The following is a 19,876-nucleotide window of genomic DNA, read 5'->3' on the forward strand; positions in this document are numbered from 1 at the left end:
GGTATATGCAGGTTGCATACAAAACAGGAGCTCTCCAAAGCAATGTGGAAAGAGCAGGGGCCTGGGTTCTAATCCCGGCTCCACCACTTGTCTGCAGAGCGACCTTGTACAAGTCACTTAACTTTTCTATGCCTCAGTTACCTCACCTGTAAAATGGGGATAGATTGTGAGCCCCATGTGGGACAAGGACTGGGTTCAACCCAATTATTTTCTATCTAACCAAGTGCTTAGTTCAGTGCCCGGCATAGAGTCAGCACTTAAAATACCATTAAAAACAAAAACAAACAAAAAGAAAGGGCCATAAAGAAAACAAAGGAAGATTATTTAAATAGCAAATTATAGAAATAATGAAGTTTTAGCCGTGAGCCTTCTTCAGAGAGATAGCTTTCAGGAGGAGATGAGTCCTAAAACCATGTTGTTTATGAACTATTATTACCTCTGTTTGCCATAAAGATTTCCAGTGCTGTATTCTGCAGAAGATAGCGCCGAGAAAAGATTGATCGGATTTCGGTAAACAGCCACTTTCCATGCAGCCCTTCAGTGTATGCCAAAATCTAGGAGAAAAATAAGGAAGAACCCAGTTAACAACCAGGAACAAATCATTTTTAATTCAGATTAAACAAAATGTTTACATGAAAAATGGAAGAAATAACTTTAGATTCAAGAAATGTAACTTTTGCAAAAACTAGCATTGAGACGATAGGGAATTTTTTTAAAAAAAAGGCAACCAAAATGTATGAAACCTTTAATCCTTTTGACAACACTACTGAGTTAAAAACCTCATATGAAAAGTAAAGGAATATTTAACCAAAATTAAGACTACTGCCTGCCCAACTTATAATTGAGTCTTTTCATGAAAGTAATGTCTCCTCAGTTTTTATTTTTGATTACTCTTAGGAAAAATTTAAATTTCTAAACCAAGTTAATATTAAGGAGTCTTCCTAAAATCTAATACACAGCATAATATTAAATAGCAATACTGTATAAATATTAATGCATATGGACATCACACATTGGCATCACATAATAGAATTGTTTACAAAAATTCTTCCAAATTAAAGAAAAAATTTCCTAAAGTTCACTGGTAAGACAATATTCATTCATTCCAGAAGCATAAAGGTTGACCACAGAAGAGGTTAAGTATTTTGTCAGCAAAGGCTAAACATAAACCAGCAAATGAACTCGGCATAATCTCTCTATGGAGTAAGCGGTTGTCAGAGTAACTTGTTACAATTCCTGTCATCAGACACAGATGCTTAGTCCGCCTCGACAATTCAAACTAATCCTACCTTTAGTCCTAAATGACTTTGGTGCTTTGTTACTGCAGTTTGCCTTTTCAGGAGCTTAATTATGAAGGTATTAAGGGACTTCTAGATTGAGCACTTCTCTCCCACTGTACGACATAACTAAAAATGAAACGCTACCAACCCAAACACAGAAGTACTGATGAAAGTAAATAAATTCAAAATGGATATGCTTTATTTAACACCATGGGGTGACTATGGAGTATTAACATGCACCACGTTTCTCAATAGAAATCCCATTTTCAAAATTACTGACTCAGTTCCCTGTTGCTGAACAGATTTTCATGTAACTCTGTAATAATAATAATTAATAATGATTATGGTACTTACGTGCTTACTCTGTGCCAAGCACTAAGTACTGGAGCACATAACAAGCCCATCAGGTTGGACAGAGTCCCGTCCCGCATGGGGTTTCCACTGTTAATCCCCATTAAGAGGAGGAAACTGAGGCCCAGAGAAGTTAAGTGACTTGCCCAAGGTCACACAGCAGACACTTGGTGAGCTGGGATTAGAACCTGGGTCCTTCTGGCTTCCAGCTCCATGCTCTGTCCACTAAGCCATGGGGCTTCTCACTCTCTCTTCTGTACTGCACTTCAGTAAAAGTTTACATACAATTTTTTGGTATATCTATGTATAGATATCTATATAGACCATCATCAATCGTATTTATTGAGCGCTTACTGTGTGCAGAGTACTGTACTAAGCGCTTAAGATATCTCTATCTATTTATCTATACAAGAGAACGACACAGTAGAAAAAGAAAGGAAGGGGAGATGAATGGCTGATACTGCAAAATCAGCTTGAGTTGTATAGTATTGCTATGCTTTTCCCTACCGCTTTTCGCTTGCCAATTGAATTAAAGCAATTTCCTGTTGTAAAACTCTTCTTTTAATGTTTTTCTGCTGTAGCACCACTGAATTTAACCGCTGTACTCTCACGTTTGAGGATAGTGAAGCGACTGTCTCTATATGTTGCCAACTTGTACTTCCCAAGCGCTTAGTACAGTGCTCTGCACACAGCAAGCGCTCAATAAATACGATTGATTGATTGATTTGAGCAGTGAAGAGGCGTCTGTGGATTTTTTTTCTTTTAATGGTATTTGTTGAGCTCTTACTATGTGCCCGGCACTGTACTACGCACTGACACACAGAGAGTCAGATTGACACAGTCCCTTTCCTACATGGGGCTCACAGTCTTACTCCCTATTTTGCAGATCAATCAATCAATCAATCAATCGTATTTATTGAGTGCTTACTGTGTGCAGAGCACTGTACTAAGCGCTTGGGAAGTACAAGTTGGCAACATATAGAGACAGTCCCTACCCAACAGTGGGCTCACAGTCTAAAAGGGGGAGACCGAGAACAAAACCAAACATACTAACAAAATAAAATAAATAGAATAGATATGTACAAGTAAAATAAATAGAGTAATAAATATGTACAAACATATATACATATATACAGATGTACATATACAGATGTACATATACAGATATATATATATATATATATATGCAGATGAGGTAGCCGAGGCACAGAGAAGAAGCTGAGTGACTTTTCCATGGTCAGAGAACAGACAAGTGGTGGAGTTGGGATTTGAACTCAGGTTCCCTGACTCCCGGGCCTTGGAAGTTTCCCACATATGAAGGAGAAGAATGAATCTTCATTTCCCTCAACCCCTGGGTAGGGACACAATCAGCAGCATTTCCAAGTCTGACGGCCTCCTCATGTTGGGGGCAATCCTGCTACCAGGGCAGCACCTTCCATAACAGTGCCCTTCAGGGATGCAATGGTAGGGTGAGACTGTAAGCCCACTGTTGGGTAGGGACTGTCTCTATATGTTGCCAACATGTACTTCCCAAGCGCTTAGTACAGTGCTCTGCACACTAAGTGCTCAATAAATACAATTGAGTGATTGATTGATTGATAGGGTGGGTGCCAAGGCCTAGGTATTCCCAGGGTCCCATGGCAGCTCAGGCTCATCCAGACATCCACACCTACTACTACTACTAATAATAATGATGGTATTTCTTAAGCGCTTACTATGTGCAAAGCACTGTTCTAAGCACTGGGGAGGTTACAAGGTGATCAGGCTGTCCCATGGAGGGCTCCCAGTTTTAATCCCCATTTTACAAATGAGGTAACTGAGGCCCAGAGAAGTGAAGTGACTTGCCCAAAGTTACACGGCTGACAACTGGCAGAGCCGGGATTGGAACCCATGACCTCTGACTCCAAAGCCTGTGCTCTTTCCACTGAGCCACGCTGCTTCCCTAGGAGTTCAGGGAGGCTTTGACAGTGAGCCCTGTGTGGGACAGGGACTGTGCCCAACCGGATTATCTTGAATCCATCCAAACTCTTAATATTGTGCTTGCATTATAGTAAGTCCTTAACAAATACCGTTATCATCATCTTCATCCTCACCACCACCACCACCGCCAATTCCAAGCACCACAGTCTCCAGCAATGGTTGGGTTGGCTGGCAGTATGGTCCCCACATTTGGGAGCTAGTTTAATTCACAAGAGCCACAAAGGACCCCGGGACGTGTCTAGGTCAGGTTCCCCAAGGGTGGCTGTGACCAGGGGTGAAACTAAAACATAATTTCGACAATAAGGCCCGTGTTAAGATGGGCACATAGCATAATGTGATGATGTCATAGGATGGACTGGAGGCCTGGTGTCCTGCCTTCCTTATAGTCTCCAAAAATGACAAGAACAATACTAATAATGGTGATGTTCATTACGCACTTACTACGGTCCAAGCACTGTACTGAGCACTAGAGTACATTATCATTATTCTTATTAGTCATTCATTCAATCGTATTTATTGAGCGCTTACTGTGTGCGGAGCACTGTACTAAGCGCTTGGGAAGTACAAGTTGGAAACATATAGAGACGGTCCCTACCCAACAACAAGCTCACGGTCTAGAGGGGGAGACAGACATTAATACAAATAGATAAAACAATCAATTACAGATAGATACAGATAGATACATATGTGCTGTGGGTTATTATTGCATTTGTTAAACGCTTACTAGGTGTCAAGCACTGTTCTAAGCGCTGGGTTGAATACAAGTTAATCAGGTCGGTCACACTCCCTCAAGAGGCTCACAGTCTAAGTAGGAGGAAGAGCATGTATTTAATCTCCAGTTTATTAGAGAGCAGACTGAAGCACAGAAAAACTAAGGCACACCAGGCACAATTAGAACCAGGTCTCGAGTCCCAGGCCTTTACTCTTTCCACTGGGCTCTTCCTCATCATCATCATCAATCGTATTTATTGAGCGCTTACATGTGCAGAGCACTGTACTAAGCGCTTGGGAAGTACAAACTGGCAACATCTAGAGACAGTCCCTACCCAACGGTGGGCTCACAGTCTAAAAGGGGGAGACAGAGAACAAAACCAAACATACCACCAAAATAAAATAGAATAGATATGTACAAATAAAATAAATAAATAGAGTAATAAATATGTACAAACATATATATATATATGTACAAACATATATACATATATATACATATACATATATATATACATATATATATGTATATACATATATATATATACATATATATACATATATACCTATCAGGCTGGGGACAGAAAACCTCCACACGCTTCCACACGCCTGTAACCGGCCCCTCCACAGTCCAGTGGGAAGATGGGCTTACCTTTGTCACACTAGGACTATAGGGCTGAGCTAGCTAGCTCTTCCCACCAGACTTGAGGGTACCTCGTCTTCCCTGGAGCACACTTTGTCCTCCACCTCCCGCCCTCCACCCTGAAGACTCAACTGGCATCGGAAGGAAGGAAGTTACAGGGAAAGAGCAGGACAATGTCACTTCCTGTGCCCGAAGAGAGCAGGCTCGGGAGGTGGGAGAGGTCAGGGAACAGTAATTGGTGCTTAAGCAGACAGCAAGGTAGCAGCTGAGGGCCGTATCAGCTAGACTGCGCCATGCTAAAGATGATCCAGTCCGCTACCAAAACCACCACATCCCAAACCTGAGGATGTAGCGGATAGACCACGGGCCTGGGAAGCAGAAGATCATGGGTCTGCTGTGTGACTAGGGCAATTCACTTCATTGCTCAGGGCCTCAGTTACCTCATCCGTAAAAGGGGGACTGAGACTGGGAGCCCCATATGGGACAGAGACTGTGCCCAACTCTGCTTGTATCCACCCCAGTGCATAATAGAATGCCTGGCACATTGAAAGCGCTTAGCAAATACCGTAGTTATTATCCCCCCCACCCACCCCTCTCGACTGTGAGCCCGTTGTGGGCAGGCATTGTCTCTACTTGTTGCTGAATTATACTTTCCAAGTGTTTAGCACAGTGTTCTACACAGAGTAAAAAACTCAATAAATATGATTGACTGACTGAATGAATGAATGTCCAGAGCAGAATAGAATGCCTGGCACATTGAAAGCGCTTAGCAAATACCGTAGTTATTATTCCCCCCACCCACCCCTCTAGACTGTGAGCCCGTTGTGGGCAGGGATTGTCTCTACTTGTTGCTGAATTATACTTTCCAAGTGTTTAATACAGTGCTCTGCACACAGTAAAAACTCAATAAATATGACTGACAATGAATGAATGTCCAGAACAGCTGTTCCCGGACTTGTTCTTTTACGAGAGAATCTGGCGTGGTCTGGCTTCCTTCAACACTGCTTGAAGTTCAGAGCTGGCTGTCATTAGGAGGGCTTTGTGGCACAGAGTAGAGATAAACAGAATCCTCCTGCGGGTCAACAGTCCCACAGACTTGCTTTATGAGGAGATTCAGAGACGGGGATGTAAGGAAATTATGCTTCTGCCTGTGGCCCTCGGAGAGCCTTAACCTTGAATTGAGTGAAAAGGTAACAAACATTTAAGTAAACAGTAGATAGATTCTGTTTACAACAAGCAAATATTCATGCTTTTCAGAGATAAATCTCAACAGTTCTACTAGTATTATAAAGAAGGAACCCCTACACATTGCAGTTAGCACAAAATACTTTGCTTAAAATTGCTGACCTGTATAATAATAATAATAATAATGGCATTTGTTAAGTGCTGACTATGTGCAAAGCACTGTTCTAAGCGCTGGGGGGGATACAATGTGATCAAGTTGCCCCACGTAGGGCTCACAGTCTCAATCCCCATTTTTACAGATGAGGTAACTGAGGCTCGGAGAAGTTAAGTCACTTGCCCAAGGTCACACGGCAGACTTGTGGGGGAGTCGGGATTCGAACCCACGACCGCTGACTCCAAAGCCCGGGCTCTTTCCACTGAGCCACGCTGCTTCTCTATCCCGTATCTCTTCCTAAATAAGTTTGGGAAGACACAATTAACCATACCATAAAAATGAACCATTTCAAAGGATTCAATGCAAAAAAAAAAAAAAAAATTAAAACCACGAAGAAGCCATTAACTACAAGGAGAAAAAATGAAAAATCGGAGTCCATTAACTAACGGGAGCACTACCAACAGACACTGATAGAACAACACTTCTTTAAAGAATTCATTAGAAGACAGTACCAGAATGGTGAAGCAGCTGAGACCTAGCTGAGCAAAGGCTTCATCTCTCGTTGGGATAGTATCTGCCTGGTCCGGAGCTTCACTTCAAAGTCTCTGGAGTTCAATTAAAACTGGATTAGGTGGAAACAGCCCCTTCTTTGGGACTTTCTGTTCTCTGAGACTCCATACACACTGACAGCACCCTAGACAGAGGTCTAGCCCTCCAATGAACCAGTTGCTATGGCAACTGCATCATTACCATGGCTCCGCAGTTACCACGCCAAGTCTTGTAGTTTGAGAGACGCAATGCACAGGCGCTCTCCTTGACTGTTTGCCCCCCTTTTAAATGAATACCTGCACTCCACTTCCTTTGTTCTGATGGGAGGGTCATCTCAGAAGCAACTGATTTACAAATTAATCAAACACAAACCCCCTACTATTTACAAACGCATACAGTTATTTCTTCACATGATAGACCAGAGAAGGGCTAAACCACCTCCTTTCCCTTCAGTTTTCTCTTCAGAGCATTAGGACTTCCATATTTGAAACGTGATTTCTCCCCACCCCCCCGCCCCCAGACAAAAGAAACATCTCTTTCCTCCATCTAATAGTAATTATAACACGCAGTCAAGAAACAAATAAAGCTTCTTCATCCTGTTGCACATTGCTCTTGGCTTAAAAGGTGACTGACATTTGATCAGTCACTTATCTGTTTTTCTTCTCCAATTACTTTGTGATAACTTTTGCGTTAGCCCAAATGATGATGTTACATTGTGACTGTACAATTATCCTGCCTTTTTATTCTTTGGATTTCTACCATTTAAAATGGGGATTCTGAAGTCTCTGAAAATAACACTAGAGATTATTTAAACTCATAGAAGAAAAAAGGATATGAATGTATAAGACGGATAAGAAAGAGCTAGTTGTAAGAGGTATTTTACATAAAGTGCTAAATTAATTTAGAAAATTAAATATTTTTAAATATCATAAAGTTAACAAAGTATTGCACTGTCCCAATATACCACCACTTTCACAATTACATGGGTCTTAAAGACCAGAATCTGAATGCTGGAGAACTTCAAATATGTTCAAGTAATTTTTGGAATTAACTTTTTTTATACATTCCTAGTGTTCTCTTTATAACCTAGCCCACAGTATTACATCCAAAAACCTAAGAACTACCTATATATTCAATTTCCTAGCTCTCATTTCCAACCTAATTTTCTAAATACTATCAGCAACTTTAGGGATAGAACTATCATACAATATATAAACTTGAATAATCACGTGCCAGGCATTTTAATACAAAAAGCACAGAAAATATGAAAAACGAGCAAACAAAAATTTGTTTTATATCAAAAAAGAAAACGTTCCTTGAAATGTATAGTATATGAAATGTATATGAAATGTATAGTATATGTATAGTATATATAGTATAGTAAATGAAAAAGTATACATATATTTTAAAGCTGAACTAATACTGATATGTACAATAAAAATTTTCATCCACTATCATGTTTGGACACTTTAAGTAATAGCAGGGCTTTTTTGGTAAGATGACCAACAAATTTAGAAGCAAATAGTGTTTTGGAATTGACTGTAAAATGATCTCATACATCACCTCAAAAAAATTAGCTTATTCTACTAATACTGCATTGTCATGTATATTTGCACTATTTACTTCATCCCAAATTATGGTTTTACGGTACTTGCTATTAAAAGAGTTATCCATTGCTTCTCTGAAGTTAATAGCCGATACAACTTAAAGCAGATGGTACAAATACCATTTTCATTAAAATTAAAAATATATATAATAGGCACTCCTAAACCCTTATCCCAAGGTAGGGCAAGATAGCTTTATATATCTGTAAGCAAAGTCAGGACTCCGGGAAAGCAGCCAGGAATCAGGAAGGAAGAATACATTTCTGAATGATCAAACATTTATCTATTATTAGTTCATGTAGTATTTTTCCTCTCCCTGGCTACCAGATTTATAGTATGGCATACTATTCTCTTCAGAATATTCCTGGGTGACACACAATCAATTAAACATATTCATTCCTCAAATGTTCCACTTGGTAGTTTTAGCCAATAAAAAGAATTAAAAGTAGGAAAAATAAAACACGATGTGACCTCTGTATCAATTTAGCGGAGCTGATTTTAAATCTGGGTGTGGATAATAGGGAGTTTTGTAGAAAATGCACAAAAGTGCAGATACAACACTGTCCTCTAACACACACATTCTTATGTTTTCTCTTCCAATTACTGGGGGAGATGATAAAACCACAGCAAATGATGTATCAGCTCATTTTATCTTATCGCTTTGGGGCTAGGTGACAATGAAGTTCATATTTCACTGGTTCCCATTGAAGATTGTGAAAATTACTTGCCCTTATGACCTGAAATTTCACTAGAAGACAGAAATTTCTCTTCCGCAAAGTAATGCAATTTTTCAGATGTCAACCTTTAGCCCGGCTTTAAAAATTAATTTCATTTATATTAACCAATGATATTGATATTTTCACAGAACACTCTTTGATACATGAAGCACTGACTGGCAAATTGATGTTGCTTTAGATGGGTAAAACTACTTTATTTTAAGCCGCTGTGGCAGACAGATTTATGGCAAACTGAAATTCCTATTTCATAATGTAATATTTGTGCTGGACTGATACACCTCTAAGCCCCAGGCCTGTAAATAATTCAAAACCTCTTTAGTTAGTACTTTCTGTTTTATTTCCAATCTTCTTCAGTCTGTAAATGATTTACTATAGAGGCTATTTTTCCTTTTAATTAACATTTTCTATATTAAAATGAGCCAGTACATGTGCTCTCTAAGTATATGATTCTTTTCTTCCCTTAAAATTAAGAGATAAATAAGACGTTATCCATCATCTACCTCATTTTCAACTCCGTGATGCTTTGCAGGGAATAGATCTGCTGCAAGATGAAAAAATGGCACAAAACCATGCCCCTAAGGATCTGTCACTTAAAGAGTATTAAAGCCAAGTCAGACATCTGATCTGAAACCAACTAATTCGTTTTTCTCTCCTTGGTGTATAGGGCAGCAAGAAAGGGGTAAGACAGTGCTTTTCTCCCAGACTTCCTCTTCCTCATCTCATCTTTTTCTGACTTTTAACAGTTGCTAAGTGGGATCGTAAACTCGGGCAGGCTGTTGTATTTTGGATTTCTTTTTCATTTTTTTTAAAATGGTATTTGGTAAGCACTTATTATGCACCAGGCGTTACACTAAGCTCTGGGGTGGATACAAAATAATCAAAGTTGGACACAGTCCATGTCCCACATGAGGTTCACAGTCATTACCTCCTTTTTACAGATCAGGTAACTGGGGCACAGAGAAGTTAACTGCCTTGCCCAAGGTCACACAGCAGACAAGTGGAAGAGCCGGGGATATAATCCAGGTCCTCTGACTCCTAGGCCTGTGCTCTTTCCACTAGGCCTTGCTGCTTCTCATTCTTTTTTAAAATGGCATAGTTGTATTCTCATGGAGAGTGGGTAAGGATACTGAAGCCACATGGCTCATTCTGTATTGAACATGGATGAGCGCTTTCCTGGTCTTTGTTCAAGATGGCCAAAATACAAGTGAAGGCTGACTTCAGAAGCTGGCCAGAACGATCTAGAAACAGGGATGGAAAAAATCTGTGACTTTAAAATAACGGTAAGCAGGAATGAGCAGAAATCAGGAGTAGTAAGAATGGAGTTAGCACAGAGAACATACTCTCTAGAGTTCAAATCTATAGCTTCTCACCCGCTTCTAACAAAAAACACTCAACCGGCGCAAGTGACAGCTTGGGATATTTACTCCCTCTTGTTGCACTTAACTGGCTATTTGCTCAAGACCTACGAAACAGTATTCTGTGGTTCCCCAAAGCCCAGTTCCTTAACTTCATATTCCTTCCCCTCTAGATTGTGAGTTCCTGGTGGGTAGAGAACGTGTCTACCAATTTTATTGCATTGTACCCTTCCAAGCACTTGGTACAGTGCTCTGCACCGAGTAAACACTCAATAAATGCCACTGATTGAATGACTGATTGCTATTTCTCTGTGTCCCTCAAATACCACCCTAGAAAGACAGACAAGGGCAGAATCCACATACCACAAATTGATCCTCTGGGAAACAATCAATCAATCAGTCGTATTTATTGAGCGCATACTGTGTGCAGAGCACTGTACTAAGCGCTTGGGAGGTACAAGTTGGCAACATATAGAGACAGTCCCTACCCAATAGTGGGCTCACAGTCTAGAAGGAAACAACTCAAGTGGCAGAGCATCATCAAAATTCCTCAAATCACTGCTACAAGCTCTCCTAAACACTCACGACGGTGTTCTGTAGGCACGCTGGCAATGGCATATATTTCATTATGAAATATTTCAACAAAACTGTAAGAATGGGCTGGAGAAAAAAAAGCTAAGGGTCCATACTCGTCTGACCCTAGCAAAACCTACACAACATGTGAGATGAGGATTGAGACCAACCTCAATAACTTGTATCTATCCCAGTGCTTAGAATGGTGCTTGACACAAATACAATAATTATAATAAGGTAAACAATAGGACAACGGAGTTCGATGTTATGGCCAGATAGACAAAGGAGGTAGAAAACAAAAATCAAGATTTGCATGTTCTTGAGGAGGATGACAGTGCCTTACCAACACTGCATTAAGATTTAGACCAAACTAGGGTTGTAGAGGGAAACAGTAGTTTACTACCTTCTTTACTTATATGAAGTCCTGGGCCAACCACAAATGCTATGCTTTAATTTTAGAGCAGTTGCCTGAATGCTACCTACAAGCAATACTTAACATCAATTGACAAGGCACGATCAATAAGAACGAAGTCCAAGTAAAAAGCCAGTCTACCAGTAACCAAGCCATGCTCATCACATCGCTCTTTCACGAGGCAAGATGATAGAGGCAAATGGATGACAGTTGGATACGCAAACAACAGTTTTATGGGGCATTCATAGAAGGGATGGGCAGAAAAACACCCACTTCAAAGACACTAGGAAGCAAAATTTCAAATGACGTGGCAAAGTAGTGGGCAATATCAGAAACAGGCCAATGGCAAGGTGTAAAGACTTGAGAAAACTGTGACAGCAAGAGGGTGGTATTTAAAGTGTGCCAGACAGTGTTGTCGCCAGATACAACGATCTAGCAAAAGGTCATCTCTACTTGCTAATGATGTAAAAGAGATTGTCAGCTATATCCAGGTGTCATTGGTCACACCCACTGATAAAATCTCACTCCAGGAGCACCACCTTCAAAATATACACCTAAGATTCATTTTACTTATACTTATTCTACTTACCATAGACTTAATACAGTGTCTGGTCATGAAGGCGTCCATTGCTCTATCACTCCAGGGCAGGGAGCCAGCAGGTTGTCTGTTCCAAAACCGGACAAATGACCCCTCTACCTTGAGAACAGGAATTGAGTCTTCCTACCTCTGTTGTACTCTCCTAAGCACTTAGTACAGTGCTGGGTGCACAAGAGGAGTTTAGCAAAAAGTGATGGCCAGAAGTCTTAGGATTTCCCCTCTGAACTGACAAAGGAAGGGCTCCAAAGGCAGCTCTGAAACATACTAATTCAAGGAGGAGAGAGACCTGCACCAGTTTTCCACGAGGAATCCCAAACTTCAGTACTCTGGGTTTATTCAGCATCCATCCTTTGAGGAGACCAACTGCTTAACCCATTATTTCATGTATCTCCCCCTTCTAGACTGTGAGCCCGCTGTTGGGTAGGGACCGTCTCTATATGTTGCCAACTTGGACTTCCCAAGCGCTTAGTACAGTGCTCTGCACACAGTAAGCGCTCACTAAATACGATTGAATGAATGAATGAATGTTTTGCACACAGTATATGCTCAATAAATACTACGGATTAACTGATTAATACACACATTTCCCACACCACTTTTGGTCTCTGGGTAAAATGAATTACGAATTTTCCTCCAAACCCATATTCAAACCTTCTGCCTCATCCACTAAATTTCCCTTTAGTGTCTGGCCAAAGACAGAAGCACATGTGCCTTTGCAGACTCTGAACAATAATATAAGAAGCCTTTAGAAGCCTCAGAAGAAACCAAAGTCTCCCAAAGTCTTTGAGAGTACGAACTATTTCAGGCTAGGCTTAAACTCCTCAGATCCACTGCCAATCCACTTCCCCTGACTTGGGAAGCCCCACAAAGGCCTGTCCCAAACCAAAGAGATGGCTCTAGAACTGGCACGAGTTCAAGAAAATAACAAGCAAAGTTTCACTGGTCCTCTGGGTGTTCTGTTCTGAGAAAAGGGTTACCCTTCTGTCTTCCATCCTCTAACCTGAGGTTTATTAGTCATGACAAGTAGAAGAAGTGAACTATTACTCATAATCTGACAGAGAGGGAAGAGGAGGGAGGAAGGGAGAGGGAGGAGCAGGGAAAGAGTGAAAGACAAGGGTGGGGAGGGAAGACAAACTCTGTAGCTATGCACTTCCCTCTTCTAAAAGAGACGGATAATTCACCACATTGTCCAGTGAGTCATCATCTACTGAATAGGTTCTACTCTTCAAGTCAACAATCAGTGAATGATATTTACTGAGTCCTTACTGTCTGCAGAACACTGCGCTAAGCGCTTGGTAAAGTACAATATAACAGAATGGGTCGACACGATCCCTGCCCACAAGAAATTTTAGTTTATAGCCTATAGATTAACTGGCTAAAGACCCGACTACTTAGGCATCCCTAACCCAAGGCCCGCTTGTCTGTGGTGTGTGGACCACACACACCACACCATATATATGTTACCAACTTGTACTTCCCAAGCGCTTAGTACAGTGCTCTGCACACAGTAAGCGCTCAATAAATACGATTGATGATGATGATGATGGACCACCCGAAATTTTACCTAGCTATCAACACAAGCTACTGGGCCAGTAGGGCCTAGTCAAAATTGAGATGTGCCCTTATGGCATACACCCCACAGTGTTCAAGACCAGTTCCATCTGCTAAATTCCAGTATTCTTGCTGATTTGATCAAAATGTTCTAAGCTTGTAACTAAATGCTTCTGCCCTAAACAAGTTCATTAAACTGTTTATTAAACATTTTATTTTCGCCAAAATAATCCATTTTTTGAATGACTAATAGGCTACCCTCTACCGCTGTCATCAATACAAAATCCATGCATTCCACACAACAAGTGGATTTCCGGTCCTGTGGCCTATTCCTGAAAAAAAAACATGAACACCCTTGTCTTAGAGGTGGTTTTAGAAATTTTTTAGGACCTAGAATTCCACATTCTTTTCTACCAAAAATCTCTGAAGAATCTGAAAGCCTTAAAAATGATAGGCATTATTCATTAGTTACAATCCAGGATTGTTGGAACTTTGGAAGAGTGGTTAAATGGTCCAAATATATCAAGAACAGTTTATGCTAAGAAATTTAGAGACGATATCTAAAATGGGCTTTCTACTGAGTGGCTTGTGCAACTTACTGAACAGTCAGGTCTGAATTTAATCAATAACATTATCCCTAACTGCACGCCCACTTAACTCATATATGTCAAGAGCCTCCCTTTCCAATACTCATCATTCTTTGGAGTTTCAGTAGCAACGTGTATTTCCGCACTGTCCCCTGTGTCTAATGGATTTAGATGTAACCTAACTGTTCCAAGAAACCCTCTTGAGACCATTCGGTAAGACTGAGTTGCTCTTTCATAACAAAAGAGCAAAACTGCCTTCATACTTATAATGGAAACAAGTCATCCATTAGAGACCAGACACTGAAGACATTCCACAAATCGTGGGAACCCCTTCGGATACATATACAACAAAACTATTTATAATTTAGCAACAAGGATGTCCACCAACCCCGCGGTGATATTTACTTCTTGGCAAAATGGCCTCTGTGGCTCTAAACGTCTTTCTTCCTCAAATTTACTTTACGCCTGCTTTCAAAGCTCAGGGTGGTCTTTAAGGTACTAGGTTACAGCAAACCTGAGCAACCACCCACCAGGCTCTGCATTCTAGTGATTCATCTCTCCGAGCAAGCGGTAGAGCCACCAGATGCAGGAGGAAAGTGAGCCTGAAACCAATGGCTCCAGAGACTTAGCAATTATCAGTATGGCATTTATTAAGTGCTTCCTCTGTGCTAAGCGCTACGGTAGACACAAGGTTGTCAGACGAGGTCAGGTCCTGCCCAAAACAGGGCTCGCAGTCTAGCTCTTTCCAATTTTATTGAAAGAAAAGGGAGGTAGAGAAGCTAGGTGACAGGCCCAAAGTCATCAGCTGGAACTAGAACTAAGATCTCCTAAATTCCCATTCATTCAATTGTATTTATTGCGCGCTTTCAATGTGCAAAGCAAAGCACTGTACTAAGCGCTTAGGGGAGTACAATGCAACAACAAACAGGCACATTCCCTGCTCACAACAAGCTTACAGTCTAAGTCCCGTGATCTCTTCATTAGGCCACGGCTGCCTCTCGACTTGGTCAGGATGGTCGGCTGAGAGAAGTTAAGGTTCGAATTGCCGCACTGGCAGGTGGTTCTCCTTAATTCTCTCTCCCCTTTCCCCACAGGTAACTTGGCCAGGACCCTGCATGACTGCTGGGACAACCCTATCATTTATAAATTGTCAAGACTTGAATTTGCTACAAAAAAATACAGTCCACTCACTTCATTTAATTGTTCTTCAAATGTTGTTTATAGCTTGAATCTCGTGTTATGGTACTGGCATGTACACAGAGTATTCGCTAGCTACTAGACTTATTCGGAACTAATGCATAGAGAATGTTTCTCACACTAACATACTTCCAATTGACACTCATTTTCCGCTCAAAAAAAAAAGTTAAAATACTCTCAAAAATGTTCACCATAGGGCTTGATAGAAAGATAAAGAATTAGAAATTTTCTGTGCAGCAGCGGATGGAAACAATAAACAAAGAAATACGGGCTAATTGGGAAGCAGGGTGGCCTACTGGCAAGAGCACAGAACGGGGAATGAAGAGGCCTGGGTTTTAATCCTGGCTCTGCTTCTTGCTTCCTGTGTAACATCATCATCATCATCATTATCAATCGTATTTATTGAGCGCTTACTGTGTGCAGAGCACTGTACTAAGCGCTTGGGAAGTACAAGTTGGCAACATATAGAGACAGTCCCTACATCAGGCAAGTCACGTAACTTCTTTTGCCTCAGTTTCTGCCCCGTAAAATGGGGTCTTTGTACCTGCTCTCCCTCGCTCTTGGACTGGGAGCCCCATGTCGGGAAGGCACTGGCTCTGATCACATTGTATCTACCTTTGGTCTGAGCAGAGCGCTAGACACGTAGAAAGGGTATAAAAATTCCACATTTACTGTTAGATTTCACAAGAAAAATCATTTACATACAAGTTAAATAAAAGGGGGCACCAGATTTCTTATCCAGTAACTGAGATCCACGAGAACGCTTATATTTTTAGACTGTGAGTCCCCAGTGATGGGGACTATGTCTAATTCCCACACAGGTAGCTTTTCCTAATGCTTAGTTTAGTGATTTGAAAACAGAAAGCACTTAATAAATAGTGATGGTATTTGTTAAGCACTTACTATGTGCCAAGCACTGTTCTAAGCACTGGGGGAATACAAGGTAATCAGGTTGTCCCACATGGAGCTCACAGTCTTAATCCCCATTTTATAGATGAGGTAACTGAGGCACAGAGAAGTTAAGTGACTTGCCCAAAGTCACACAGCAGACAAGAGGCGGACCCAGGATTAGAACCCATGACCTCTGACTCCTAAGCCTGTGCTCCCTCCACTGAGCCACACTGCTTCTTAGCATTTTATGCTTATTAACCTAGTAATAAACGCTATTACTACTTTTCATTCATTCATTCATTCAATCGTATTTATTGAGCGCTTCCTGTGTGCGGAGCACTGTACTAAGCGCTTGGGAAGTACAAGTTGGCAACATATAGAGATGGTCCCTACCCAACAGTGGGCTCACAGTCCAGAAGGGGGAGGGAAACTTCTAAGGGGCTGGGAAATGTGTCTCCAACAGACATGGCAATAAGAGTGATTTGGCTTCCCTTTCCTCCTCACCAAATAAATGTCAATTTAAGGGCCAAAATTACATAGTATTGAAATCTAATAAAATATCTTTTATTTGAAGGCTTACCATGCCTAGTCCGAAATGCAGTCTTATAGCTAGAAGAATTGAGTTTTTTCCTTCAGTAAATATGTACTTCTCACTTTGAACTATACCACGAAACAGATCGGATTGTATTTTCACTTTCACTGAAATTGAAAATACAAACCGATCTGTGTCGTAGTATAGTTCAAAGTGAGAAGTACATATTTATTGAAGGAAAAAACTCAATATCATCGAAACTGAGTAATTTGGCAAAATAAGGACACCTACATTAAATTTCATAACAGTTTTATTACTTCTTTTCCAGAATCTGACACAAGTACCTTGGCTATTGCCTTCCCAACAACCTGCACAATGCCTTATGACACAACCTCAGATGCCTGGCCTACATACTGGGATATACATATTCTCCTATACTATGGGTGTTGTCTAGGTGACTGGGAGAGCTGACTTCCTTTTAAATTTACTAAGACCTTCTGTCATCTATTGCGGTCTGTAGCCTGCAAATTGAACCTGGTAGGTGATGTGAAAAGCACATGATTGAACCATTAAGGAGACTGACGTAGGTGTGCTCTACTCTTGACTATTCACCAGGCGTTCAGGAAATGAGACACCCTATTGCTAAGCTGCATCCTCTGCCCCCTGAGTGGCCTTTGCCACAAAGGGTTAATTTCTTTAGGGGGCGAATAAGCCTATAAGTAATGTTTTTAAATTAATTTTTGTAGCATATAGAATAGTCAGTGAGACTCAAAAACCAGGTGTTTTTGTTTCCACACATTTGAAAAAACTGATCAAAACACGTCCTCTGTTGCCGCTTGTGCACAGTTAATGGCATCCAATCAGTTAGCTGGGCACAGTCCAGCTTGTTTTCTTCAAATGGAAAACATACTACATTAGCACATGTTCTGTAGCATTCCAGTTGTTCAATTCAAGAGGGTTATTAGTTCATCATCATCATCAATCGTATTTATTGAGCGCTTACTGTGTGCAGAGCACTGTACTAAGCGCTTGGGAAGTCCAAGTTGGCAACATATAGAGACAGTCCCTACCCAACAGCGGGCTCACAGTCTAAAAGGGGGAGACAGAGAACAAAACCAAACATACCAACAAAATAAAATAAATAGAATAGATATGTAAATAAATAGAATAGATATTAGTTCAATACCCGCTAGGCGAGAGGTTCATTAAGACAGTGGAAGATGCAAGTCAGAGTATGTGACTGCAGGTCCAATCAATCAATCAGTGATATTTATTGACTTAAGGGGGAGAGAGAACAAGTATTGAACTACCCACTTTTATCGAAAAGGAAACAAGCACAGAGAAGTTCAGTGACTTGTGCACGGTCACACGGCAGGCAAGTGGCAGGGCTGGAATTAGAACTGAGCTCCTCTGACATCATCATCATCATCAATCGTATTTATTGAGCGCTTACTGTGTGCACAGCACTGTACTAAGCGCTTGGGAAGGACAAGTTGGCAACGTGACATGCAGGCCCATACTCTTTCCACTTGGTTCCTGGAGGGGTAGCACAGTTGAACTAGGGGTTGGATTGACTCATAATAATAACAATAATACTAATAATGGCATTTGTTAAGCGCTCTGTGCCAAGCACTGTTCTAAGCGCTGGGGGAGATACAGGGTAATCAGGTTGTCCCACGTGGGGCTCACAGTCTTAATCCCCATTTTCCAGATGAGGTTACTGAGGCAGGGAGAAGTCAAGTGACTCGCCCAAAGTCACACAGCTGATAAGTGGCGGAGCCGGGATTAGAACCCACAACCTCTGATTCCCGAGCCCAGGCTCTTTCCACTGAGCCACGCTGCTTACGGAGTGTATATCAAAGGCACCAAGTTATCCCTTATCAGTTATCAGTCTAAAAGTTATCTTTTAGACTGTGAGCCCACTGTTGGGTAGGGACTGTCTCTATATGTTGCCAATTTGTACTTCCCAAGCGCTTAGTACAGTGCTCTGCACATAGTAAGCGCTCAATAAATACGATTGATGATGATGATCCCAGCATCTCCCCAGGCACTGCAGCATGCTCTGGAGGTAATGTATTAGGCATCATATATATTACATACATTTGGTTTATACTCAACGTCAGGCCAGTTAGAGGGTAAATTCCCTGGGTTCAAGGTCTGTCTTGTGTTTCTGTTGTACAGTGTGCCGCATTCAATATACACCACTACTACCATTGCTCCCAGCCCTGAAGTGAAAAAAGAGGCAGAAACAGTACCAAGATGGTGGCTCTATCAATCAATCAGTCAATCAATCGTATTTATTGAGCGCTTACTGTGCGCAGAGCACTGGACTAAGTGCTTGGGAAGTACAAGTTGGCAACACATAGAGACAGTCAATGAATCAATCAATCAATCGTACTTATTGAGTGCTTACTGTGTGCAAAGCACTGTACTAAGCGCTTGGGAAGTACAAGTTGGCAACATATAGAGACAGTGAATCAATCAATCAATCAATCGTATTTATTGAGTGCTTACTGTGTGCAAAGCACTGCACTAAGTGCTTGGGAAGTACAAGTTGGCAACATATAGAGACAGTCCCTACCCAACAGTGGGCTCACAGTCTAAAAGGGGGAGACAGAGAACAAAACCAAACATACTAACTAAATGAAATAGAATAGATATGTACTAGTAAAATAAATAAATAAATAGAGTAATAAATATGTACAAACATATATACATATATACAGGTCCCTACCCAACAGTGGGCTCACAGTCTAGAAGGGGGAGACAGAGAACAAAACCAAACATATTAACAAAATAAAATAAATAGAATAGATATGCACAAGCAAAATAAAATAAAATAAATAAATAAATACAGTAATAAATATGCACAAACATATATACAGGTCCCCACCCAACAGTGGGCTCACAGTCTAGAAGGGGGAGACAGAGAACAAAACCAAACATATTAACAAAATAAAATAAATAGAATAGATATGTGCAAGCA

General features: G+C 40.9%; 1 protein-coding gene across 2 annotated transcripts in view; it reads right to left on the bottom strand.

Annotated features, from left to right (window-relative positions):
* The window catches only part of LRBA (LPS responsive beige-like anchor protein), a 634,690-nt gene that overhangs the window by 195,772 nt on the left and 419,042 nt on the right, over window positions 1-19,876 (bottom strand). For both annotated transcript variants that reach the window (XM_038755081.1, XM_038755080.1), the window contains one exon: window positions 437-554. In XM_038755081.1, coding sequence (XP_038611009.1) covers window positions 437-554 — 118 coding nt within the window. The remainder of the gene's footprint in view (window positions 1-436; window positions 555-19,876) is intronic.

Source organism: Tachyglossus aculeatus, chromosome 12, assembly GCF_015852505.1.
Source record: "Tachyglossus aculeatus isolate mTacAcu1 chromosome 12, mTacAcu1.pri, whole genome shotgun sequence".
Classification (NCBI taxonomy): Eukaryota; Metazoa; Chordata; class Mammalia; order Monotremata; family Tachyglossidae; genus Tachyglossus; species Tachyglossus aculeatus.